The 26,405-nt window shown below is 41.7% G+C and overlaps 1 protein-coding gene across 4 annotated transcripts in view; it reads left to right on the top strand.

Annotated features, from left to right (window-relative positions):
* Positions 1-26,405, top strand: part of lef1 (lymphoid enhancer-binding factor 1) — a 74,522-nt gene that overhangs the window by 33,673 nt on the left and 14,444 nt on the right. For all 4 annotated transcript variants that reach the window (XM_038278567.1, XM_038278566.1, XM_038278569.1 and 1 more), the window contains exons 4-8: positions 11,471-11,603; positions 17,311-17,401; positions 19,652-19,771; positions 20,343-20,505; positions 25,301-25,408. In XM_038278567.1, coding sequence (XP_038134495.1) covers positions 11,471-11,603; positions 17,311-17,401; positions 19,652-19,771; positions 20,343-20,505; positions 25,301-25,408 — 615 coding nt within the window. The remainder of the gene's footprint in view (positions 1-11,470; positions 11,604-17,310; positions 17,402-19,651; positions 19,772-20,342; positions 20,506-25,300; positions 25,409-26,405) is intronic.

The raw sequence follows: 26,405 nt of genomic DNA, 5'->3' as shown, positions 1-26,405 counted from the left end.
GGTTTTTATGCAACGGTTAGTTTCCTTTGACACTCTTTATCTTCTTTTCAATTTTCACCTCTTTTATTTCGATTTCTTTTACTTCGAAAGTTTAACGGTAACCATGGCGGCAAGAATAACCCATAAAACGACTTCGTCATTTATTGTGGGTTTTGCTAGGTCGGGGCAATTAATCGTAGTTGCAATATAATTTAATTTTAAAAAATACCAGTTTCAAATCGTAGACATTAAAGTGAGTTAGATGAAGAATAACCCATTAAACGTTTCCGTCTTTTTATTGTGGTTTTTAGCAAGGAGCTGGGCAGTTAATTGCATTTGCAATATAATCGCAATTTATAAAAATGCAATTCTCAAATTGCAGAGGCACTATGCACAATACATTATCAGGAGTAGGACGCTACATTTCTCCCTGCAGCCCTTTAGGTGGTGGATATAGTATTATAATGGGTATGCTGTTGCACAGAAGGGAACAGTTTCAGCTAGCACCTAGATCTATGCATTATAGTAGAAGTATGAACGTTTTCATTTAAGTCCTGCAGCACTGGGTTCTGGACAAGCAGGCTGAAACCTGGGAGTAAAACTTGGAAATTCTCGTGCTTAGTGCGGAGGAAAATCGCAATAAAATAGCAAGATTGGTTTCTAAAAAAAAAATCGCAATTTTGATTTTGGGCAAAATCGTACAGCCCTAGTTTTAGTACAGTGAACCAGGGACCTTCTGGATTTCCCTGTCAGCTCTAGCGCCACATACAGGCTGCTCCGAAGTTATTTATAGTTTTGTTTTTTGAAAAATAGACTTATATTTATGTGGAGCTGTTTAAAACGGCTGTTTTGGAAGAAAACTGTTGCATTTATTTGAGGAACTAAATAGTTATTTGGATTTTCAGGTGAGTTTTGACTTTTTTATATATAAAGTTTCTGTGTAAAACACCAGGAAACCAGAGCAGTGACATTAGAGGATCTGTTTATGTCAGATAAAAAGACGTACTCTCATCTTGTCCTCTCACGCTCTGAAATCCTTTACAGAAAAACCTGAACAGATGACATTATATCCTTGGTTTGTATTTTCTAAATGGAGCTGAAGGTTGTAATACAACTGAAAGCAGTCTGGTTCTTTACTGGGATAGAGATGTTTACTGGATGCTCAAGTGAGTGTGTCTGAGCCGTGTGTGCGCTCCCAGGCCTGCTGACAGTGGCACTTCAGCAGAATGTTTGCCCTTTCCTTAGTCCTTTGATGTGACCAGGTCCTGCTGGGATAATGAGCCCTGTGCCCCGCCGCAAGGTGAACATCCTGAAGTTCGCTCAGGGCTCTGCCAGCGCAGCCTCCCAGCCCCCACCCCACATTCACACTCACACACACAGTTGAGGAGCCAACCTCCATTCAAAGCCGGTCCAGTTCCACAGCGTGCACAGACTGCGAGAAGACGCTGAGGATCCTTTGTGTGACACAGGATCATTTCCAGTCCACAGTTATTCTTACCTTTGTAGTTTAAATAGCCACCAAAAGGATGAGACCCTGTGAGAAGTATAGCAATATGCTACAATGAGAGAAATGTAGAAATTATGAAAAAGTTTGCAAACTCAGAGGATTTTAAAGCAACTCTCAGAATGTGCAACCCTATGAAACATAAGGGGGATGTTGGTCCACAATCTCAATTCTCCCATCTGCTGAACACTACAGGTTCAGTTATACTCTCCTCACATGTGTTCAGTGAGGAAAACGCGGCGCGTGGTCTGCAGCTTTTATGATCCACACAGCTTTCTCAAATGTACCTAATATTCTGGCCGGCTCCGGGGGACCTGTACAACACAAACCGCAAGCTAACAACACCAGGAAGCAGAAAACACAGCAGTTTCTAAACATTTTCAGAGCTTCTTGGTGTCATCCCACAGTGGCAGTAATCCTTTCATAGGGATTTTTCACATTCAGTTGATCGTAGTGATACTGTAGGAGTTAAATCATAAAACGTTTCTAGAAGTTTATATTTGTGAACCCTCGCCAGTAGGAGCTGCTTACATGCAGAGCTTTCCCGTGTAGTAACACATTTTCCTAGGCCTTAAACCTTAACCTTATGGACGCACCAAACATAAATCAAGCATAAAATTCGTAAAACAATGACTAAAAACAAATCCAGACAATGTGAGGTAGTGACTAGAAGAAATGTTTCTGGTCTTTTCGGCTCTCTATCCCACCATGAAGATCTTTTGGGACACAAACTTGTAACGACCAACACTTCCTGGGTAATATATCAAAATTTAAAAAATGTAGAAATGTTTTTAAAAAGAGCTTGCATATGAGTCTATTTCTATCGAGATGGTCTATGCTGCAGTATAGTTATACTTCTATGAAAGCCAGCAGGTTATTTTCTTGTCATTTCTCATGATATCTACAGGCATTTGTTGGAAAATATGCGTGTGTGTCATTTTGGACAAAGCTTTGATTCAAAGGTGACTTGGTGATATTTTTATTATTTATTTCCATACAGTTTAGAAATATCAAGGCTTGCAGGTTCTGACCAATTGCCAATCTTTAAAATGCAATTAAGATTATTTTTCCTTTTTTTTTTTTTTTTTTGCTGAAAGATCTCAAAATGCCTCCTATATTTCAATTTTATTCTATATATAAAAAAAAAACATTGAACAAAACCAGTGAAGCAATAAAAACTAAAATAACATCTCTTATCTATAAAAGCTGCTTAAAGCAATAACAGTGGGTAATTTTCAGACCTTTGCAGTTGTAAATACGATCGGTTCCATATCTAAGTATCGGCCAATCACTGATCTTCCACAATGAAGGAAATTGTTGCTGTTTGATCAATCAATGCACCCCTAGTCCATCACCCAGCTCTATAGCAGTTATATGGACCACATTGTTATAACAACAGTTCAGATGTTTATTTAAAGATAAAACCTTTATTTTTCCACCAAAATCAGCTTCATTGACTGAATCTTTGCTGTTCCAGACGGATGATCATGGGTGGAATAATAAATCAACTGTCTCTGCAGCGCAGCCCTAAATCTAAACCAAGCTTAACCTCTACATACAGCTTTTTTTTTCAGCTGTAGCTCTCATAAAAACATCCTCCCCTTCCCTCCTCCGTTTCTCATTTCTCACCCTGTCTTGCATAACACGTTGGGAAATTTGCAGCTGGATAATTTGTGTTCTGTTTCCCTCTGTTTGTTAGTGGCACCAGCGCCGCACAGATATTAAGAGTTGCACACTTTGAAAGGCGGATAAAGTCTTTTCATCTCAGGCATGCACATTTCACACACATTATCTGCTGTGCACGTGCAGGATGTCAGAAACACAGCTAAAAAACGCGGAGGCTTGCTCGGAGCGCAGGTTTTGCATGACGGATAATCCATCTCAGGTCCCTTTTCCTTTTGCTCGCTGATTTCTTCTTTTTTGGGGGGGGATAGAAGACACTTTGCTGCTAATAGCTTTTACAGTGTGTTCATTTGCAGCATGCAAGTGTTAAATTCATTATCTACCTGGTTTCTGAACCATGCAACGCAAACACTTTATGCCGAGGCAGCTTCCATTTTAAATTTGGCCTGGAACTGACAAACCCCTTAAATGGAAAGTTGTCATTAAATATGCTTATTCTTGCTTCACCAAACCCAGCTCTGTGGTCATTTCCATCAACTGACTGTCGCCTTAAATGCTTCCTTTCAACTGTTGGATTTTGATTAGCATGAAGGGGATTTTGATTGGAGTGAAAGGGGGGAAAGCAGGAAAGATTGGGACTCATAACAGATGGATATTCGTCTCCAGGGCAGGCTTTTCCTGCTGCCGCTGTCCCCACGGTTAGCTTCATTACCCTGGGCGCGTGGCGCTGCCTCGCTCGCTGGCAGCCTGGCTTTCTCCCTCATTAATTGGGTTTGGTTACATTAAGCCCCCTGGCCAAGGGGCAATCCTGTTGCAGAAATATTCCATTTTTAGTGCTTCACTCTGAGCTGGTGGAGTTCATGCGTCCCTGCCAATGGTAATTGGTTATTTATTTAGGCTTCTGCAGGTTGGTCTCTGGTGAGTTGGGTGAAAAGTGAGCGACGGACGGGGGAAGCTACTACAGGATGATGTTTGCTCTCTTTTGTTGGAAGAAGGCTGGACACAAACACACCTGGTTCTGGGATGACTGTAGGAATTCAGTAAGAGGCACACCCTTGCTTCATACGCCACCCTTTGGCATTTACTGATGCTTTGACTGCATTGTCTCTATATAAAATGGTCCGTATCAGGGAGTATACTTTCTGATGTCATTTTAGAAAGCTGCTCCTGAAGCGTTAATCATGTTTACCAGCGACATTTAACAGAAAACCTTTTGAAATCCTCCCCTCATCTGTTCACATCACATGTTAGTTTTCTGTGCATCTTTTGAAAATTAAAGACAGAAAATCATCCAAGTTTGATGGGTTTCAGAGTGAGAATGGCTTTTTTTCTATTCTCAAATATCATCAACAATGAAATGAAAGGTTTTTAGATGATTAAAATAGAAGTATGTTGCAGTGGTACAATAATGTAAACGTTACTTCAGGTGGATCAGCACCTGTGATGCTGATGTTCATCAGATTTATTTATTTACAAGAAACTGACAATACGGAGGTTCCTGAACAGCACTTTGAAATGTATTAAAAATACACAACTATGATCTTTGAAATACATTTTTCAAAGTAAACGCATTAAAATCCCATCTTTAGTTTCAGCTTGTGGATAAAATGGAACTGCCAAAAGCAACTCTAAACAAATGGGGATTCTAACCTTTGTCTGAAATAACTATGGGATTTAGCAGCATTTTTGGAAATGTTTTAACATTAGTTGAACATAAAAAACTAGACTAATAAACGACAAAAACTTAACTGTAAACCATTTACGTATTTATACGTTGTCTTTACTTTCCCTGCTCTGAGTCTATCACTACTTCAAGCTTGAGGCCTAATAAATAGTTTCCAACTGCGAAAACTGAAGCTGTGTACCAACTCTGGGTTGCTCCCCATTTAAACGGATCCTCAGTCCCCTTCTAACATTGTTTTGTAGACCTGAGTATCGTCTCCTTGATTGTGAAAACCTTTTTTTGTTATAATCTGAGCTGGATTGGAGGAATGTGGTTATTGAAAATGGAGAGAACCCAACACAAAACCTTGGAGAACTCCATATAAATTTTTTAATCAACTCTGATTTAAAGTTGCCCATTGACCCAAAGTGGCCACTGTCCTTCAAATAAGACTCAACGCAGTCAAGTCATGTACCTAAAAGTCACACCTAGTTGTCCAGATAATCTAGAGCTATACCGTGGTAATAATGCCCTAAGGTCCAATTATAACGTCACAAAGGGTCTTTCCCAGCCTAGATTTCCTTAGATGTCATTGAACACTTAGACAAGGGCAGTGTTGATAGTGTGGTGAGCAGGCAAACCTGACTGGAAACATTAAAGGTGCTTGTCAGACATTAATCTGTAATGTCTTCTAAGCTCTGATGATTTTTTAAGATTATGATATTTTATGTGACTGGACACACTAGTAATACTCACCCTGGTGTTGATGTTCAGACTTCCCTTCTAATCTTTTAAAATCTGAAAGTAAAGAATTGAGCTAATCTTCATGTCTTACTTGGGGAACATCTCATAATGGAGATTTTTGATTGGAGATGGCCTTTACCTAAATGGGAGCAATCCCCGTTTGTGTGTTGGCTTGTTAAACCCGCAGAATCAAACAGAAATGTTAATTTCATCGTATTACATTTTGCATATCTGTCTTGGGGATTGTCAGCATGGTTGATCCCTCAATGATTTAACGGTCATAATCAACACACTTTAGACGGGTCATTTAGACCATTGAAACACTTTTCATTGAGTTCTGGAGGCCTGTAAACATTCATAAGAATGGCGCATAGATTTAGCAGCATGGGAATCTGTCACCGCCACTTGAGCTGCCATCTCCCCAGCTGTATGTGAAATGCCCCACACGGATTCTACACTCTTGATTGTAGCTGCGGGCTCCACAAGTCCTCATTGCATATAAATTACAGAAATGGGAAGTGATTATTATAAAATTCCCACTTTCCCTTTTTCCCTACTCCACTCTGCAGAAGTGCTATAATTGAGTGGAGTACAAAAGCTGTGCTTTGAGGCAAAGGAACGAGAGGGATGGTTGAAAAGGCAATAGGGCTGGATTTTTCATGTAGGACATACGCCTTTATAGGGCGGTGGTGGCGTGTCGTCAGAAAAATGAAAGCAGAAGACAAAGGGGAGCAAATAAACATCCCATTTAGTCTCCCTGATCCTAGTTACTGTCAGTGGGAACCACTGAAGTGCCTCGTCCATCGAGACAAGAGGATTTCACCTTAAACCACATCTGAAGGACCAACCAACCCTGGATACCATAGTCCAAAAGGAATATTTGCTTTTCAGTCCTCTATGTCCCTCCTCCTCTGCTTTTCCAGAGAAAAGAAAACATGAAAAGAAAAAAAAATCTAAGCCTATTATGTATCCAGTACAACAAAAATGGACCTCCCATATGGCTGCCTTCCACTGAATCCGGAGAACGCAGAGCTGAGGAAGCTTAGAGTCTCTCCTTAGTGAAACTAGTTATATTATTATCTAACATCCATTTCTTAGTTGTTGGTTATTTCTGTCCCTGATTGTTGTTCAATTTGAAATATTCCACTTTGGAATCCAGAGGCACATTCAGGAAGCTTTTACATTTCAAAAAGCTGGACGATTCATTTTCCCATGACGTTTTCACTGTGGATACCATGGTTTTGTTACTGTGACAACCTGATATGTTTGTAAATATAGGACACGTCTAGAAACTCTTCATATTGTCTATTCATTCATCTGTTTGACTGTCATCCAACATTATGTCCTGGAGAAGAGAAGTAAAACATTTCTCCTAAACAGCAATGCTCAACGGATCATTCTAGGGAACGTTAAGGAGCCGTCGGACTGGAAGAGATCTGTAATCCCTCAAGCAATATCTGGGTTTGCTTAAAGGCTACTTCCAGTGAAATAGAACCTGAAACCCTCTGAAGGGAGGCCCTCAGGAAGCATCTTTATCGGTTCATCCATTTGGCTGTTAGTAAGACTACAAGTTCAAGAAAAAAAAAAAACTCTGGTTCCTCAGAGGGAATCTCCTTCTGTTACCCAGTCAAAGGGGGGCATTTTATTTTCTGCAGCAAATTCAGTAACTGCCCTTATGTCTCTAATCAGGGGGACATGACTGAGAATGTCTGCAGGGAGGCAACTGTGAGGCAACAGGATCCTAGGCTCACATCTTTATCCTTTCACTCCAGGAGAGCAGCAGGTGATGGAGCTTCTCATCCAATCTCTAGTCACCCAGCGGAGATAAACTCACCTTAATCTCTTGCATTTGAGATCTTCTTCATCCAATTATCTGTATCGCCTAACCAGAGCTCCCACTTTACTAAAAATTAAACCGAAATCCATCTATCAGCCTCTTCCTGCATCCTAGAAGAACTTGTGAACTACTCTGCATTAGCCAGAGACCAACCCCCAACCTGGACGTAGCATTTCCAGCCTTTTTACGTAACTAAAAGCCTCAAAGTCAGAGGAACTTTATGATCATGCTGACCACGGCTCTGGCTACAGAAACCGCATTCACTGGGTTCACACTCATTCTGGAAGTTCCAGGACAAAACTCTCCATCCGTGTGCATATCCCCCAATAGTTTCTTTATTTCCTTGTGTCTTTTTTGTTATTACTAGTTTATTTATCATAACTAGGTTTATTTTTATTATTTTGCTTGTGTATTCACGGGAGCCTCGTGAGACCATCCTGATCTCGCGAGCTTTCAAGGTTTCACTCGCAGATCAGTCTGGCTACTTTCCGTTAAAGAAAATTTGGAGCCGTTCACCAAACGAACGTCCAATCAGCGTTGGCTTTGAGGTGGGTTGAGGTGTAATGCAACGAGAAGCGCAACAGTTCAGTCTAAAGAACATGGCGGCTTTAGCCGATGAAACTAGCCTTAGAGTGGCTGTCGACACAAGTTTTATCGGAATTACAGAATTCACTGAAAGAAGAGCAAAACACTGCTCTGGAGGCTTTTCTCAGAGGAAAAGATGTTTTTGCTCTTCTCCCGACTGGTTTCGGCAAGAGTTTGATCTATCAATTGGCTTGTGCCTGGCTTGTGGTCGTGTTTTTGTCGTCACTCTGTTAGTACGTCATATGCTTCGTTGATCTGATTGGTTTATTTGGCCCGTCTATCACGAACATGGGCCAATCAGCTAACCAGTATTTTCGCCCCTTCCCAAAATTACTTCAACGGAAGGTTTCCAGATGGATATGCGGAGCAAATCCTTCTGGCGGAGTAAGGTTAGCTTGACATGGGACCACTGCAGCGTCCGGCAAAAAATCAAAACCTTGTGGAAATTTCAGCAGCGCCAGTCAGCCTCTCTAACTAACCTGAACTGATGTGACTTTACACGTTGATTTCACTGATCCAGGGAGCTCAGCGGTGCCATATCCAGTGTGAATCTGACATGAAGTATGTCCCAGGAAGTTGCCCCATTTCAGGGGCCAAATGATGCGTTCCAGTGATTGATGCCAACACAGTTGCCTCTTTTGATTAGTTTTTTTTAAGTCTTTTTTCCCACTTCTGCACCTATCAAAGACTAACTTTGTTTTCCTTTTCTTTGCACTTTTTTTTGTGGATCAGGTTTTTTTTCTGTCGTCTTATCATGAGGCACCAAAGATTTTATTAATGAATCCTCTTTTCTTCAGGAAAAGTCTGTTAGTTCCTGTCTGTGGAATCTTGCAGCCAAAAAGCCATTTATTCTATGCTATGTTAGTCACAGGTCTGTAGCTTTTTTCTATTGTAGATATACCTTTAATTCTCCCTCAATGGAAGCTTTTTATTGAGAAAGTGAAGAAAAACGGGATTTGGCTGCTGGAACTGGGAGAAGCTCAAGAGATGCTGCTCCAGAGTTGGCTACCTTTCAGTGCAGGGACCAACTCGTACATCCAAGCGTTTTCCCCTCTACAAGCCCCCAATTATCTCCCAGGTCCTTATCTGATTCCCACAGGAGAACAAATGGGAGTGGAGAGGCGTAAAATAATATGGGCGAGAATGCTGTAATTTAGCCCCTGGTGTAGGCATGTCCTGCTCCCTTTAGCCCCGGTTAGTCCCTTCCTTTAAGTCTAGCAGCCTCATTAGGAAGCCTGGCCCTCTTTGGAGACATGGTTGGACACTCCCTCCCTCCCAGATTATCCCGTCACCTCTCACTCTTTGTGACTGCAGGTCAAAGAAGCAGGTTTTACCTAAAGTGAATCGAAGTCCTGTTATTTTGTTTTTTTGTCGTTTTGTTTTAACTGAAATGGGTCATGCATCTGACTGAAGGGCTTGCCGTCTCGTGTGTTTGATGAAGCGATGTGAGGCTTAAAGCTGAGCTGGAAACAGGAGCTAAATTGGCAGGAGGAATTGGAGCCTCGGCCTGATTAGGGAGCCGGCATAAGTGATGCTTCATGTGTTTAGGGGACGTTCCTGACTTGTCCTTTCCTGATTTTGGACATTTCAAAGGGTGATGGAAAGGGGAAAAGAGGGAGGCGGTCTTAAAGTTAAGTTGGTACCAGCCTGCGATAGGATTTAAGTAGCAGACATTCCAGCCACCCAGTGTTCAACCGGTTTTATAAAAGATCTGTGTGTGTTGTTGTGCTATATGGGAGCCAGTCAGTGCTTGGCACTGCAGGAATGTCACTTTAGCACACAAGTTGAATCAAAGCAGTTCATTATATCTTCTATACAAAGAGAATCCCCTTCTGAACGCCCAGGAGCCCTAAAAACACCAAAATACCCCGGGGTCATTAAAAACTTGACCATATGGGCCAAGCTTTTGCCACATCCTATTAACTCCATAATAGAGCCAAGAAATGACTTCTTCTTTGCGTTAAATTCTCAGATTTTGGCCCAAAAAGAAGCGAAACCAGGATGGAGATTAGTCATGATTTTGGAGCTGGTTGGTGCGGACTTAAATTAAGAAAAGAGGCCTCAGAAGGCACTCTGAGGTTGCAGCTTTTCTTCTAAATATGTGTTTTTAACCTGGAAAACTACGGAATAGGAAAATGCACATGCAAGGGCCCCACTTGCTGGCCAGGAGGAGTTAAAGTTGTAGCTATCACCATTATCCCTTCAGCTATCGTTACTCCGAACCTTTCATCCGTTACTATATCAGCTGTAATGCCCTAGCTCACATTGGCCTGCCATTTGTATTTCCATTAACAACACTGGTTCATGTTTGATGGATGCTTTAAGGTGGATATTCTTAAAATTTCTTCATTTACAGTTGGGTTCAAAGCTGCTATCTCTGCTAAGGTAAAGGGCTTGAAATCAGGAATAGGAACTCCCACTTTAGATCATTTATTTTCTAAAAATCCCAAACAAACGATGATGCAGCAGATTCTCTGGAAACGATGCAGAGGGAGGCATTGTAATTCTGGTCCTCCAGCGCCATTAGTCCTGCACTGTTTTAGGTTTTCCTGTTAAAATAATCTTGATTTAAATGAATTGTTCCCCACCTGCTGAACTTGAAGACAGGCTGCAGAGATGGACCGGAATCACTGACAGGGGAAGGTCTGGCTTGAAGCATATTTGGAAAACTGAGAAATGAGATTCAGAGGAATCGTGCAAACTAAGGCTTATCGGGATATCACCATGTATTCTCATTTCTCTTTTCCTCTGATAGATAAAAAGGGAAATAATTCGAAGCTCCAGGTTCTGTGGTGGAGGGAATACCGCAAATTAAGATAACCGTACTTTGATGCATTAAACTATGTCTCTAACCTTTGCGATGATATTAATAAAGACATTAAAGTGCATCAGTGATGGCCGTTCTGAGGCGATCGAGCTGGGGACGAGGGGTTTACTGCTGGGCCACAGTTGCGATCACCCCTTGGCTGAGAACCGCTGTGATTTCAGCTTTCTCTCCACAGTAAGCCCCCCCTTTCCATTTCTTCCTCCCCCATCCCCTCATTCCTCCCTCCCCCAGCCCTGACTCTGTAATGAACTCCCCTTATTCACCAGCTAATGACTGCCTTTGATCTCCCGCCTCAGACCTCTGCTCCAGCTCTACCTTGCAACTCTCTGATTTCTCTGCCTCTCCTCTCCATCGTTTACTGGCTTCATTTCACCCCTCCTGTTATCATCCTTCCCTCTGTTTCTCCCTCAGTTGAGCTCACACTCCTCTTTGACGTTTTTTTTTTTTTGCGCTATAGGGTAGTGGAGGTTTCAGTCCCGCTGACCTAGGCTAACCAAAGTTCGGAGCTACCAGGCTTAGAAGCGACAAATTAAAGACTTTCTCTTCTTAAGAAAACTTTTAAGAAAGCAGAAAGCTTTTTTCTTTTTTTGCTGTAAAACCTGCTGCTGTGTTGTGGTAGCTGTGCAGCGAGACCATAAGTCATGTTGCAACTAGCATGAAGCAGATCAGTCTAATGGGTTACATGTTGTCTTGCCTTTGTCCCCACAGTCCAACAAAGTTCCCGTCGTCCAGCCGTCCCACGCAGTCCATCCACTCACACCGCTGATCACGTACAGCGACGAGCACTTCGCTCCAGGACCCCATACGGGGCATCACCCCCAAGATGGAGGCAACAAACAAGGTAGAGAGAAAATAAACTGTTGCAACATTAGATGGGATGAAACTAGATTTCATTTTCACTTCAAATGTCCATCCATCCATCCATCCATCCATCCATCCATCCATCCATCCATTTCCATTAATCTCTATGGCCTAGCTCAGACCCTCACCATTACACACCTAATCCTAACCCACTTTACCCAAGAAGAGAACCTTTCCTAATGGTGACAGTCAACTGGTTCCCACCTGTAAGTAGCATATTCTTGTAAAATAGGCCTTACACTGTCCCCGCAATGTTAACAAATACTTTGCCCAACACAAACTCACACTCAAAGGGAATGTAGAGACACTAATTAACCTTACAGTCATGGTTTTGGACTGTGGGAGGAAGCTGGAGTACCTGGAGAGAACCCCCACATTTGCTGGGAGAACATATCAACTCCTAACCTGACAACAGCCAGATGCATGTCTCACTCCGCCCAGCTCCACTCACATACATCTGGGAACCCGCTCATTGAAAGTGATTTCCCCAACCAAATTTATGGTCTGTCCAATCAGGACACAGGGCGGGTGTGTCCTGGAGTGGAGAAGCGACCGTGAGATTCCAACAACAATGGCGGCTCGCATTGAGGAAGCAAGCGTTAGCATTGAAGCTGCTATTTCTTATGTGTTGTCCAATCTATCTGATATTGTTTCATCAAAAGAACATCAGAGAACGGCTTTGAAGGCTTTTGTTGGTGGAAAAGGTGTTTTCGCCCTTCTCCTGACCGGATTTGGCAAGAGCTTGATCTACCAAATGGCTCCTCCTCTCACAGCGTCACGGGTTAGCTTCGGTGTGAGTGGTTGAAATAGCACGTCACTAAAGATGACAGACAAGTGGCTTATCCAATCATATGCAAGGAGTTTTGATAAGGCCCAGCCTTCAGTAAAGGCAATTCCTATGGCGGGTTCCCAGATGTATGTGAGTGGAGCTAGGCGGAGCGAGACATGCATCTGGCTGTTGTCAGGTTAATCAACTCCAAGAAGAAGGAAACAAACTACTCCACCATGCAGCCTCTGCTATTGGCCAAATTACCTTCAGTCTGGTGAAAGGCAGACCAGAATTCAAAAATACTAAAGCTCTCAGTTATACTGGTTCAAATGGCTCCAAACGATGAGCAAGAGTCGCCAGTGGTTTGTCCAACCAGCCATATGGAGCATGGAGGAGAGGCTCCCACAGCTGGAGGCCAGGGTAGAGATGAATTGGTTAAATGACCTATTTTTAGCGTTTCTTTGTTTGTGTCTAATATATCAGTGGTAATGTTGAATTGTGTTAATAGTAAAAAATAAAAATAAAAGCTTAAAGTTGATATAATGAAACTTTAATGGGGTGGCATTAAAGTACTGCCCCTCCCCCACGTGTTGCCATCTGAAGGAAGGCTAACATAGTTTTCCTTCTCCTCCAGCTTTAGAGTTTAAAATGTTCTTGATTGTGAAAAACACAGAGTGTCGCCGTGTTAAAACTAAAGGAGCTTCTTTTCTAAAGGATATCAAAGTAATGCTGTTTGAAATGTGGGTATGAAAGCTTCCAGTCTATGTAGCGTCTGACTGTGGTCTGTAGGGCAGCAGACAGCCCGCCTAATGAAATAAGTTAGAACCTTAATTTGCTGGATCGACACTAAACAGATCGGAAAGGTAAAACCAAGTTATTTCTTCTGCAACAAACATGATTTCTACCTTATTTAGTTGCTAATTGTGTGTATGTGTTTTTTTTTTTATTAGGTTAGTTTCAATTTAAAGTAGAGCAATTGTATAAAATGTTAAACATATATATTTTTTATTTCATGTAAAAAGTCTGAGCTTCTCACAGCCCTTGAGTAATTACAGTCTGTTTACTTCAACTTTTGATTGAAGTAAACAGTACACTGATTTGGATTTCTGGATTTCCCAGAAACACAGCAAAGTGATCTAATTGCTCCGATCCCGAAACAAAAACCTCATCAACATCAGCTGATGTTAAATATATCATTGGAAACTGCAACTAAAATCTTCAGAACAATGTTACAAATATTCCAGCGTAATTGCCCAGGATATTGGGCACAGTTGATCTTTTTCTTATATATCTGATGGGTCAGATCAGGACAATTGGAAAGGGTCTGATTCGCCCACATGTTGGTTTAAAAAAAAAAAAAAAAAAAAAAAAAAAAAAAAGCAAATCTGATTGCAAACCTTCTGCTTCAGGATAAATGTAGCAGAATGCATCAGACTTCAATGACTGCTGCAGCGTGTGCAGCCTATTTATAGAAAGGATTGCATTGATTAGATGTTTATCAAGCTGTTGTACTCCAGGTACACCATGCTGGAACTCTGCACAGCAGCCCTACTTTTTCGCACCAACCTCCTGGGTTTTAACATCTCGGCCTCCATTGTCTAAATGAGAGGAAAGATCAGGATGATGGAAAGGAAAGTAGAATAAAATAGAAATGAAGTAAGACCAAAAATGAGTTACTAAGCAATTAAGTAATTAAAAAATGTAAAGGAAGTTCAGAAAATCAGTTCCTCATGCCTTAAATAAACACACCGTTATCAAAGCAAGAGACTTCAAGGATTCAAATAAAGCTTTCACTAAAAATAGAGACTGATCGTTGACCTGAGTTTTATTTAACTCATGCAACACTCAAATAATATTTTTTTTTTCTCCTATCTCCAACTGTCAGCGCTGTCAGCGATGAGTAGAGACACAAACCCAAACGCGTCACAGTAAAGTCCTCCTTCTGTCTGAGGCGGTTTGAAGCCGCCCTGTCGGGTGGCGTTCCGAGCCTCCTTGCCCTCTCCCTCTGTGCTGCTGGGCTCCGGGGAATAAGATCAAGCTGCAGCTCTGACAGCTGCCGAGGAGCTCTTCCGCTGTTTGGACGAGCCCCCTCGGCCCTGCGCAGCTGGAGACTTTGGCAGCTCCTCACTGAATCCCAGGGAACAGGGGAGAGAAAAAAGAAAAAGCGGAGCTTCGTCCTGCACCCTTTCACTTCTTCTCTCCGCTTTCTTCTCTGGCGATGTAGGCGATGATGAAGACGATAAGGACGGGAGCTTCTGAGCGACCGGCTATAAATAACGATGCGGAGCGGAGATGTTAAGAAGCTGTGCTCCACATACGTCGTGCGTCTGCCAGCATTGTGCTGTGATGTCGAAGCATGAAAGAACAAACAGGAAACAAACAGAGAAAAAAAAGGCACCATATTTTACTTTTCACATCAGTTTCTGACAATAAAGAGAGAAAAAAAATCCCCCAGAGGCCTTTTTTTCTCTGCATTTGATCTGTCTTCTCACCACCCAACACACTGCAAAAAAATTAATCTAAATAAGTCATTTTTTCTTAAAATAAGTGTATTTTGTCTTGAATTGAGGAGGTAAGTGAGACACATTGCCAATGGAAAGACAATTTACATTTAAAATAAGAAAAAACTATAGAATTGTCTTATTTTAAGTGCATATATTATCTAATTATCTTATTTTAAGAGTAAAAATACTAATTCCTTTGGCAAATCATCTTATTTAACTACTCATATTAAGGGTAAATACACTTAATTAAAGATTTTTTTTGTAGTTGTTTCTAGATCGTTTTTGCAGCATAGAAATCCATGTCCAAGCAATCCTCCTGCAGAATTAGCTGCAAATGATTTCCCCAGGCGTATTCATGTATGCATCAGGAGCTAAGCTCAGGACGCTTAAAACCAAATCTCCCATATTTTTTTTTTATCTGTCCCTCTTGCTCTTTCTCTCCCTCTCGTATCGACCAATAGCTGCTCTGCTTCGTTCAGATGGCTCAGACTTTGATCTGCTCGTTAATTATGAAAAACAATCATGGATTTTCTCATTAGGAGCTCTAATATGCACGGGGCTGCTGCGTGGGATGGAAGGTCGAGCAGAGGGAGGGGGTGGAGGAGACGCTCCGCTGGTTTTACATGTTGAATGAAAAAAGAAACATGGGAACCATGAATTAGACCGTTTTACGCATCCGCAGTTTTGTCGCTTGTTTTTGATGGGAACAAGGCTGCAGATCTTTGCTGTATTTCTATTGGAACGTGTGGAAAATTAGGCTTTCTACAGGCGAGGAGGACAAGGTTAACACATCAGGGCTCTGTATTCCTCCCCTGCTGCTTCACCCTTCACCTCCTTCCCTTCCCCGAAGGAGCATGAGGCAGTGGATTAGCGAGCAGGGAGCAGAGCCATCTATGCCATGAATCCAGCGCTGCAGCTTTGGCTCTGCAGATAGAAGCCTCCCACTCGGCCTGCCTCTCAGAGGAGCATGGAGGCCTCCAAAGACCTCAGCTGGGAAATGATAGAGAGGAGAAAATGAGCTTTCATCTAGTTTAGAAGGCGGTCTCCGTCTTAAGGCATTTGACCCTTTTCTGTTTACATGCAGAAGTCTGATTTACGTTTTTTTTACAGGGAAGATTTGCCCTGGTTTTATGGAGCAGTTTAATTTATTCTTTTTCCCAAGTAACTACCTACATGAAAAATGTATGCAATGCAAAGCAGAGCATGATTGGGACATGGAGGTCCAAACCGTACCAACTTTATTTATAAAGTCCTTTTAAAAACAAGCACTAAACACAACAAACATTGATTAAAACGACTAAAACGTATATAAGTAAGGCATAAAAACAAAAGCTTCAATGGTCATAAACCAGTTTTATTAAACAAGGTCAAAATAAGTCTAAAAGGATAATATAACCATTGTAAAATGTATGCTAGGTGTCTGAATTTGTAAGTTTAGGTCAATAAACATAACCTGGGTGCCATTCCGAACTTAGTCCCGCCCACAACGTTTGAGGTCGGGAAGTTCGGTCTGACATTGCTCAATAGTAGCGCGAGTATGCTCGCCCAATATTTGGTCGATCCAATCAAATTGTCAGGGCGGGCTTTATACGATGATGGACATGTATGTATGTCATCAGTTATGAGTGTTTGAGTATTGATACTTTTTGGACAGCTCTACTCACCTGACTATTATGATGCGCCTTATGCAGTCTGTACTTGAAAAAATATAAAAAAAACTGGAGGAGAAAATAAACATTTTAGCCTAAATCAAGACTTCAAATAAATGTACAATATCTTAATGTCATATCTTAAAGCAAACAGATTAAAACTAGTCAGTTGGACCAGCAGGGGACTGAAAACCAGTAGAAAAGTGTCCGCAGTCTAAAGAAAGAAACCTTAGGAAGATCTGTGTCCATTAGATCACCTTTAAAGAAAAGCCTGGCTGATTGGAAGGAGAATGTAAAGAAGTGGGATGAGATGTTTCAGCAGGAAGTAAAATAGATGTTTGTCCTCCTGCAGCTCTGTTTTTACTACGTTGTCACAGAAATAAACCTCTTGACCTTGAAGCTCAGTGGGAGCTGCAGATTGAGAAGCTTAGCTGCGAGAAAACCTCCAGTCATCCAACTTAAGGAAGCAGAAACACTGGTGAGACTCCAGCTCTGCTCCTATCCCTCTGTCCTGATTATTAACCCGAGGTCAGAGGTCATCATACTCTGACTTACGGAGAGCTGGAATGAGGCTTCAGGTTTTTAAGCCACATTCATTTGGTTTTTAAAGATAAATTATACCTTCAGCTTGCTGGGCTGAACTGTAGCTGAAAAAAGCCTAACTCTTTAAAAATATCCTGCAGGTATTTTTGTTTTTACTCTGATTCAGAATGAAGAAGGTTTCTTCCTGTTTGATCTGTATCTAAACCTCCTCTCTGTTTGCAGGAATGCCCAGACACCATCCTGGACCAGAAATGCCCAACTTCTACTCCCTGTCTCCTGGAGGAGTGGGACAGATCACGCCTCCTCTGGGATGGTGAGTCACAGTGCATGCTGGGTGATTAATGCCGGTCCTGGACCAGCCTGGTGTGCTGACTGGGGGAAAGCCCAGTCTGCTGCAGGGAGGTCTGCAGCTCGATCTGCTGCGGTTTTCGACCACACTGCTCCTCTGTGTGCGTCGAACAGATCACAGAATGTGCGCTGCTCCAGGATTCAAAGAGTTTTGAAGAACTTCTCACTTTAAAAACTCCAACTCTGCTCATTTAATCCTCTGCTTTCTTTTGCTTTCTTCTCTTCTTTTTGTGTTTTTATCTTCCCTTTTCTCTCTTATTCTGTCATTGTCCAAATTTCTTGGGGGAAGCTGGATGTAATTTGACGAAGAAAAGTTTCTAACCCGTCATCTATCCTTGTTTCTATTCTAATCTGATTACCTGCAGCTTTTTTGCTCAGTTTTTTTGATGTAGTAACACTTCTGAAGACAAAAAACTTAAATTGTTAAAGGAATTTTAAGTCAGGGGTAATATTTGTGAGCTGTAACCAATCAGAAATTGTTATGGTTATAATGTCATCTGCTTCCCTTTTCTTTATAAAAAAACAAAACAAAACAAATAATCAATAAAAGCTGAATGAAACCACTTCAGGTTCTGATTTTCTCCTACAGGTTTTCCATTTGGACTGCCTCTGACTAAATAAATATAATAGCCCAGTTCATTTGGGTTGATTAAATCAATCCAGATTTTATTTTCTTATTTTGTCAGGTAACAGAATTGCCACCATGCTGAAAAATAGACAAAACAATGAAACATCAACATTGGAATCCTCTTAAATGCAAATTTTTGTTTTATGATTTCATATTTGATGGCGATTAGTGATTAGGTAGATTAAGGGTTGTTTTATGACCATGTCTTTTGTGTAAATGTATTATATTTGTATTTGCTGCCTAGAGGCTAATCAGATAGAAATGTTTAACATGACCCCTGGAAAAACAAAACATTTGAGAATACAGCAAAAAGATGGGAAGGTAATTGGCTCATAAGGGAAAATGCATGGAGGAACCTTCCTGCAGGACTGTGCAGAGGCGTCCTGTTTGTCTCTGAAGCTTTATTCTCTGGAACTGCGTAAAGCTTAATGCATGTTGGCTAGAAATATTTCACCCAGGCATTTTAGACAAGCCTTTATACAGATAAAAGGAGGTGTGGCCTTGGAAAAACGGTTATGTTCTTTACCAATCTTCATTTGTTAAGGAGTGAAATAAATTTGCTGAGGAATGCTTGGAAACTGATAAGACATTTTCATTTACTACAAAATAAGACGGATGCCCTAATACATCGAATGTTTTTTCTAAAATGTGAAGAAACAAACATTTTACGTTGTGTATATAAAACTAGAAAGTCCTGCATTTCATCGTTTTTTAATTTTTCAAAACATCTTTTGAATGTTGGGTGAACCAGCTGAACGTTGTGCATTTCCATCCAGCTTCTTTCTAAGTAAAGTTAATTTGAAAAACTTGTTTTAAACCTGAGTTTAACGGAGCATAGAGCAAGTTTCAGAGTTTTAGCATACACTAGCATGCACATGCACAGCTTTTTTTTTTGGAAACTTTAGATATTGAAGTTATCTTTAGCAGAAGCTGTAGACTGATGTGGCCCTATTTTGTTGCCGTAAACCAGCAGTTCCCAAAAGTTTCTGGCCTAGCATTCCTGTCTCGCCCACGCACACGCCAAGAGAACTCCACCTCAATCACTCCTGATGAACTTACTAATGGAGCTTTTAGAGGAAGCCGCCATAAAAGGAGGAACTGTGAGGACGTGTGCAGGGAAACGGTATTTAACTTTTAAAACTTGCTTAATGCACCTTTAAACCAAATCTAAAAATAATACATTACAATTTCCCTTATTTTCTGTCACCTTTCTTGGTAAAGGTAAAGTTGAGCTTCAAGGCAATATAATTATCAGAAAATCCTCCATCAGTTGAAATGGGTCACATATTACCCTGATTCTTGGGTCCATTTAAAGAAAAAGATAAAAATGTAACTTTATTGATCTCATACTGGAGAAACTTGCTCAGAGAGCCAGAGTTGCAGTCTGTTAGAGTGGGTTTCGAACTCACAACCTCAGGATTCCAAGCTCTATATTCCAAGCCACTCTCCAAAACTCTCTCCTCTGAGCTGGATTCAAACCAGTGAGCTAAGGATACCCTGTTCTGGTCTCCGCTTTACCAACTGACCTATCGAAGGTGCGAAAAAGGATACATTTTAAAGTGTTCTTCGCTTTGATTATTCCTACAGGTTCTCCCACCACATGGTGCCCGGCCCCCCCGGCCCCCACGCCACAGGGATCCCTCATCCAGCTATCGTCAACCCACAGGTCAAACAGGAGCCGCCTCATGAAAGTGACATCATGCACATGTAAGTTCACTTCAGACGAAGACGCTACCGCCGTCTGACTCTGCGGACCTCCAGGTGTTAGAGTGGAGAGTAAAACGATCCTCCTGATGAGAGCTGATAGGCAGCCGGGGGTCCGTCCAGCTGATAACGGCCCTGAGAGCCAACAGATATGACTGAGATTAGCTCTTCTGAGTGCAGAGAGCTGCTTTGACTTGTTCCCAGCATTCCCATTGGCACCGTGAGACAGAAGGAGTGGGAGGAGAGGGCTTCTAACTGGGAAGATTTCAGCATTTGGTTTTAAGTAGTTTCCAATGTTCTGTGGACAAAGTTTGGTTGCCATTAATGGTGAAGTAATCTCTCCGCATGACGGGCTGCGAGTGTGCATGATTAAAGAGGCAGGGGCCCATGGCGTGGCAGGGCTTCTCACGCTGCCCCACTATTGGCTCAGGGAGCAACCAGACCTTCACGCCGCTTTCTGCCCCCCACTCCACCCTCCCCCGAAATGTCTTCCTTGTGTTGCTTGTGTGGCTCCGCTCTTTCATTCTCTCATTTTCCAACCACTTTCTTCACCTCTGTCCCACGCCGTCTGCAGGAAATCGCAGCACGAACAGAGAAAGGAGCAGGAGCCCAAAAGGCCGCACATCAAGAAGCCGCTAAACGCCTTCATGCTCTACATGAAAGAGATGCGTGCGAATGTGGTCGCCGAGTGCACGCTGAAGGAAAGCGCCGCCATCAATCAGATCCTGGGACGAAGGGTACGTCACAGGCTCATGTTGTTTTGTTTTTGTTTCCTTTAAATAACTTCATTTGGCTTTGGATCAGAGTTCAGGAGCCTCCAAATGCTGGTGAAAGAGTACAAAGCCTTCCATCCATGTGAAGTCTTAGCAGTGTTTTTAGCTTGCGATAATGATGGCCTCAGCCAATTAGCTCAGATACGGACCTCTGTCAAACTGTTTGATAGAATCCCCCTGAATAACAGCGCAGTTGGAAACGTGTCCCTTCTGAGCTGCATTAGAGGCCCCACCAATCCGCAGGCTTGCTTCAGTTTGTGGCAGCAGATAATTGCTCACAGACACGCTTTGCATAAAAAGTGATGCTGAATTCAAGTGATATTTGGTTATAAAATCAAAGCTATTATACACGTCCAGCGTGGCGGTTTCACAACAGAAAACTTTCAGCCGCATGCACGGTATTCGTTTTAATCACAAAATAAGGTTTTTTTCCACTAATAAACCCAAAATAGGCACTTGTGAAATGAAACAAATCTTTTTATCTAGGTTGACAGGTTCCGTCTAAAAGTAATTTAGAAAACATCCAGAGCGGCATAATCAGAGCCTGAGCTTTGGGGTGGAACAATAGATCGAACCGCATCGATTAATTGATTAACGATTCGATCACATCGATGCAAAATGAAAATAACATCCATTCACATTGTAATTATTTTAGATAAGTATTTATTTTTGAAAGAAACTTTGAAAGATTTCAATGTCTGAACTTGTAAGAGCTCCGAACTAGAATGGTTTGATAATTTTTTAGGGTCTTTTTTGTGAGATATCTATGTTGCATCTTTGAACAGCACCTTCAATCATTGTAAACCAACCAATCAGAGCACAGCTCATCTAAATATTCATGAGCATAGCATAAAGGGAAGAAAACCTGTTGTATCATTTTAGGTCTTTTAATCAGGTTTACGTTAAGGCTCTTAGAACAAACAGCAAATATGCCATTTTCAGCCCAACCAATGTTACACACCCTATTCAGAGACCTTAAGAACCAGCACCAAATACCCTATAGAATCTAGGGCTGGGTAAAAAACTCAAGATGACTTTAAGCCAGACAGCTGCATATATAGCCAATAGGTTGATGGAAGACATTAACAAATTAGGGCTGACCAGAAAACACCCTGTAGTTGTTAGAAAACGCTGCAAATATGGTTTGTGCAGCGAAGATAATGCAGCTCACGCATGTCTGCTGTGTCACGTCTGCTTGCTCGAGTCAGGCTTTTTCACTTTTAACAAACAAGTTTGCACTTTTGAGACAGTTTTGTTCACATCTCATGTTTAAACTGATTTACAAGTTTGCACCTTGTGTTTAATATGACAGGAAAAAATTAAATGCATGTTTTGAAACACAGTTGAACCCCTTTCATCATTGTAAAAACAGATCGAATTTACGTAATTAATCGATTTAGAACTGCACGAATCAAAATGAAATCGATTCAGGACTTTGGCGAAAATACCCAGCCCTAATCGACATATTCTCATTATCAGTGCGTATGAAATCGTACGAAAAGTTATGGATGTTTTTCCTCAAAAAACCACATCAGTGCGCATGCGCTGGCAGACAGAAAAAAAAAGCAGATCTGCGGACGGATGTAAAACTGGGAAAAACAGTGCAATCATCACTTATTCATGTCTCTAACTACGTTGCTTGCTGTTTTATATCTTAGGGTTAGGGTCAGGGTTAGGGCTAATTGTAATTTATACAGGTGCTGGTCATAAAATTAGAATATCATGAAAAAGTAGATTGATTTCAGTAATTCCATTTAAAAAGTGAAACTTGTATATTATATTCATACATTACATACAAACTCATATATTTCAGATGTTTATTTTGTTTAATTTTGATGATTACAAATGACAACAAATGAAAATCTCAAATTCATCATATCAGAAAATTAGAATATTGTGAAAAGGTTCAAAATTGATGGCCCCTGGTGCCACACTCTAATCAGCTAATTAACTCAAACCACCTGCAAAAGCCTTTAAATGGTCTTTCAGTCTAGTTCTATAGGCTACACAATCATGGGGAAGACTGCTGACTTGACAGTTGTCCAAAAGACGACCATCGACACCTTGCACAAGGAGGGCAAGACACAAAAGGTCATCGCTAAAGAGGCTGGCTGTTCACAGAGCTCAGTGTCCAAGCACATTAATAGAGAGGCGAAGGGAAGGAAAAGATGTGGTCGAAAAAAGTGTACAAGCAAGAGAGATAACCGCACCCTGGAGAGGATTGTGAAACAAAACCCATTCAAAAATGTGGGGGAGATTCACAAAGAGTGGACTGCAGCTGGAGTGAGTGCTTCAAGAACCACCACACACAGACGTATGAAAGACATGAGTTTCTGCTGTCGCATTCCTTGTGTCAAGCCACTCTTGAACCACAGACAGCGTCAGAAGCGTCTTGCCTGGGCTAAAGAGAAACAGGACTGGACTGCTGGTGAGTGGTCCAAAGTCATGTTCTCTGATGAAAGTAAATTTTGCATTTCCTTTGGAAATCAAGGTCCCAGAGTCTGGAGGAAAAGAAGAGAGGCACTTCATCCACGTTGCTTGAAGTCCAGTGTAAAGTTTCCACAGTCAGTGATGGTTTGGGGTGCCATGTCATCTGCTGGTGTTGGTCCATTGTGTTTTCTGAGGTCCAGGGTCAACGCAGCCACATACCAGGAAGTTTTAGAGCACTTCATGCTTCCTGCAGCTGACCAACTTTTTGGAGATGCAGATTTCATTTTCCAACAGGACTTGGCACCTGCACACAGTGCCAAAGCTACCAGTACCTGGTTGAAGGACCATGGTATCCCTGTTCTTAATTGGCCAGCAAACTCTCCTGACCTTAACCCCATAGAAAATCTATGGGGTATTGTGAAGAAGAAGATGCAATACACCAGACCCAACAATTCAGAAGAGCTAAAAGCCACTATTAGAGCAACCTGGGCTATCATAACACCTGAGCAGTGCCACAGACTGATCGACTCCATGCCACGCCGCATTGCTGCAGTAATACAGGCCAAAGGAGGCCCAACTAAATACTGAGTGCTGTACATGCTCATACTTTTCATGTTCATACTTTTCAGTTGGCCAACATTTCTATAAATCCTTTGTTTTTATTGGTCTTCAGTAATATTCTAATTTTCTGATATGATGAATTTGAGATTTTCATTTGTTGTCATTTGTAATCATCAAAATTAAACAAAATAAACATCTGAAATATATGAGTTTGTATGTAATGTATGAATATAATATACAAGTTTCACTTTTTAAATGGAATTACTGAAATCAATCTACTTTTTCATGATATTCTAATTTTATGACCAGCACCTGTATTCTATATTCGTGAATGGTGCGTCAGATGCGCATGCGCATGCACATACGACGAAAAAAACGTCGAACTCATAATGAGAATAGATTGCCTTAATAGAATCATTCTATGACCCCTTTATGGCCTGTTGTTTGCAGTCACAGTCACAACAAAACAGCCTCTTCTATTCAAATGTTTTAAGTTTTTTTTTGTTTTTGTTAAAGGAAAATTCCGGTTTTTAACACTTTTAGCCCATTTTCTGTAGTGTCCAGGATGAAATCGAATGATCGACACCAAAATGTTGACAATTGACCTGTCTCTGCTATTTGGCTCATGCAGAATCCCCCCCTGGCTGCTTCAGAATGGCTTCCATTGTGCATGTCCGATAATGTCCTTAAAACAACCTTAAACATTCTTTTTTTAAAATATGCTACTCACCGGGTCGTCAGCGCTGTTCAATGACGTTCCAAAAAAAGTTTCGTAAAGAAAAAACTTTCCTGTAGTGTTTTATTTAGCATTTTGTAAATCCCATTGAGTTCTGTTGGAATAGTCAATATCCCTCCGCCCCCGGAAACGGAAATGGGGCCGGTTTACACTTAGTTGTAGTCTTTTCGCAAGGCCCAAGTGTTTCTGCTTCACTCTGTGTACTCCGACGTCGAGGTGCTAACGTCTCTGTTAAACACTTTAAAAAACTCTGCAAATGGAATACGAAAGGTGGATTCTTGAGGAGGACATATTGGACTTTGAGTTTGATGGTAGAGGATACCGTCGCCAACTAGTGGTCTGGAGTGTGCAACACTTCAGATTCGAAGGGGAAGCGGAAGTTTATAAGCAGTTGTGATGTATCGGAAAAAATAGTTCTGGGATTTACAAAATGCTAAATAAAACAAGACAGGAACGGTTTTTCTTCACAAAACTTTTTTTGGAACGTCATTGAACAGCGCTGACGACCCGGTGAGTAGCATATTTTAAAAAAAGTATGTTTAAGGTTGTTTTAAGGACATTATCGGACATGCACAATGGAAGCCATTCTGAAGCAGCCAGGGGGGGATTCTGCATGAGCCAAATAGCAGAGACAGGACCAATTGTCAACATTTTGGTGTCGATCATTCGATTTCATCCTGGACACTACAGAAAATGGGCTAAAAGTGTTAAAAACCGGAATTTTCCTTTAATAAATTTGCTCTCAGATGACAAGTTAAACTGTTAAAGCCAGCATTCGTGATAAATAAAGAGTGGATACCCCGCCCCTGCTGCAATAAAAGGCTAATTCATTCAAGGACTTTTACACGTCTTCTGTAACAGTGCCAAAAGATGCAGGATTTAGAACTGATCCTTTTCACGGGTTTTTAAACTGTTGGAATGCTCACCACCCTTAGAAGATTCATGGTTTCTTAGACCAAATTGGAAATGCTGAACTGCATGCCATCCATTAACCAATTTTTGTCCTTCTAATCTCTCTTTGTACTGAAACAGTGGCATGCTTTATCTCGGGAAGAGCAAGCTAAGTATTATGAGTTAGCCCGCAAGGAACGGCAGCTCCACATGCAGCTGTACCCCGGCTGGTCCGCCAGAGACAACTATGTAAGTATGAACAGAACAGACCGGCAGCGGTGCGTGTGCTTGCATTCCTGTTGTTTACATGTCTGCGTCGTGTGATTCTGGTCTTTAAAATAGTAGGCATTCACTGGCGGGAGCCTTCTTCATGCTAATAGGGCCTGCCTGCAGAGCCTTTTGTTTCTGCATAATGTGTAATTCATATCATTGTGTTATGGTGCCGTCCGCGCACAGAGGGGTGTTAGGATCAGCGCCATTATTAGTGTCGCTGTGAGGGAAAATTGCCTTGTAATGGTGATGCTAGTCTTTGATGTGCCGTATCGGAGCAGAGCTTCAGATGTAGAAGCAGCTGTTAAAGCGAGCCGAGGAGGCCGGGCTGTTTCTCCCAGAGTTCACCTCTGCTTCCCCCCAGCTGCTCATTTTGTTCCTGAACGCAGCTCTGTTAGCAAGATTTAGGACATCCAGGGTTATTTGGCATAAACTTCTATAAGAATGATATATATATATTTTTTTTTTCATAAGGGCAGCCCTCTTCCTGATTTATAGTCTCTAGGATCTATTGAGATCTTTGTCACACCAAATCTTTGTATTTAGCAATAATAGAGAGAAATGCTTTTTTCCTGAAAAGATAATCAGGTGCTGAAAAGAAAGCAAAGTCCAGGGAAAATCTTTAAAAAGTCATTCAAGGTGACGGCTTCAGTCGTGTGTGTTTGACCAGCACTGTCCTCGTGTCTGTGTGACTGTGATGTGTGGGATCTTTCTGAGAGAGAGCACCAGCTTTTATTGAAAGTGTGGCTCCGGCACTCACCTTCACTCCACCACCGAAGTGCTTTGTGGTGTTTATCTGCCTCCCCTCGGACATCCGCAGCATCCCCACCTCTTTCTGCCTCCGCCGCTCCGCTGCTGACATGCTGCTCTGAGACGGACAGGGAGAACCACATCTCCATCTCCTACCAGCCCAGGTGTTACCTTATTACTGGGAGAAAAGAAACGTAACAGCTCATCTGCTTCATCAGCCGTAGAG

This window comes from Cyprinodon tularosa, unplaced genomic scaffold (assembly GCF_016077235.1).
Source record: "Cyprinodon tularosa strain WSP-4 unplaced genomic scaffold, ASM1607723v1 ctg142, whole genome shotgun sequence".
Taxonomy (NCBI): domain Eukaryota; kingdom Metazoa; phylum Chordata; class Actinopteri; order Cyprinodontiformes; family Cyprinodontidae; genus Cyprinodon; species Cyprinodon tularosa.
The sequence above is the reverse complement of the archived record's forward strand: the minus strand, read 5'-3'. Positions and strand labels throughout refer to the sequence as shown.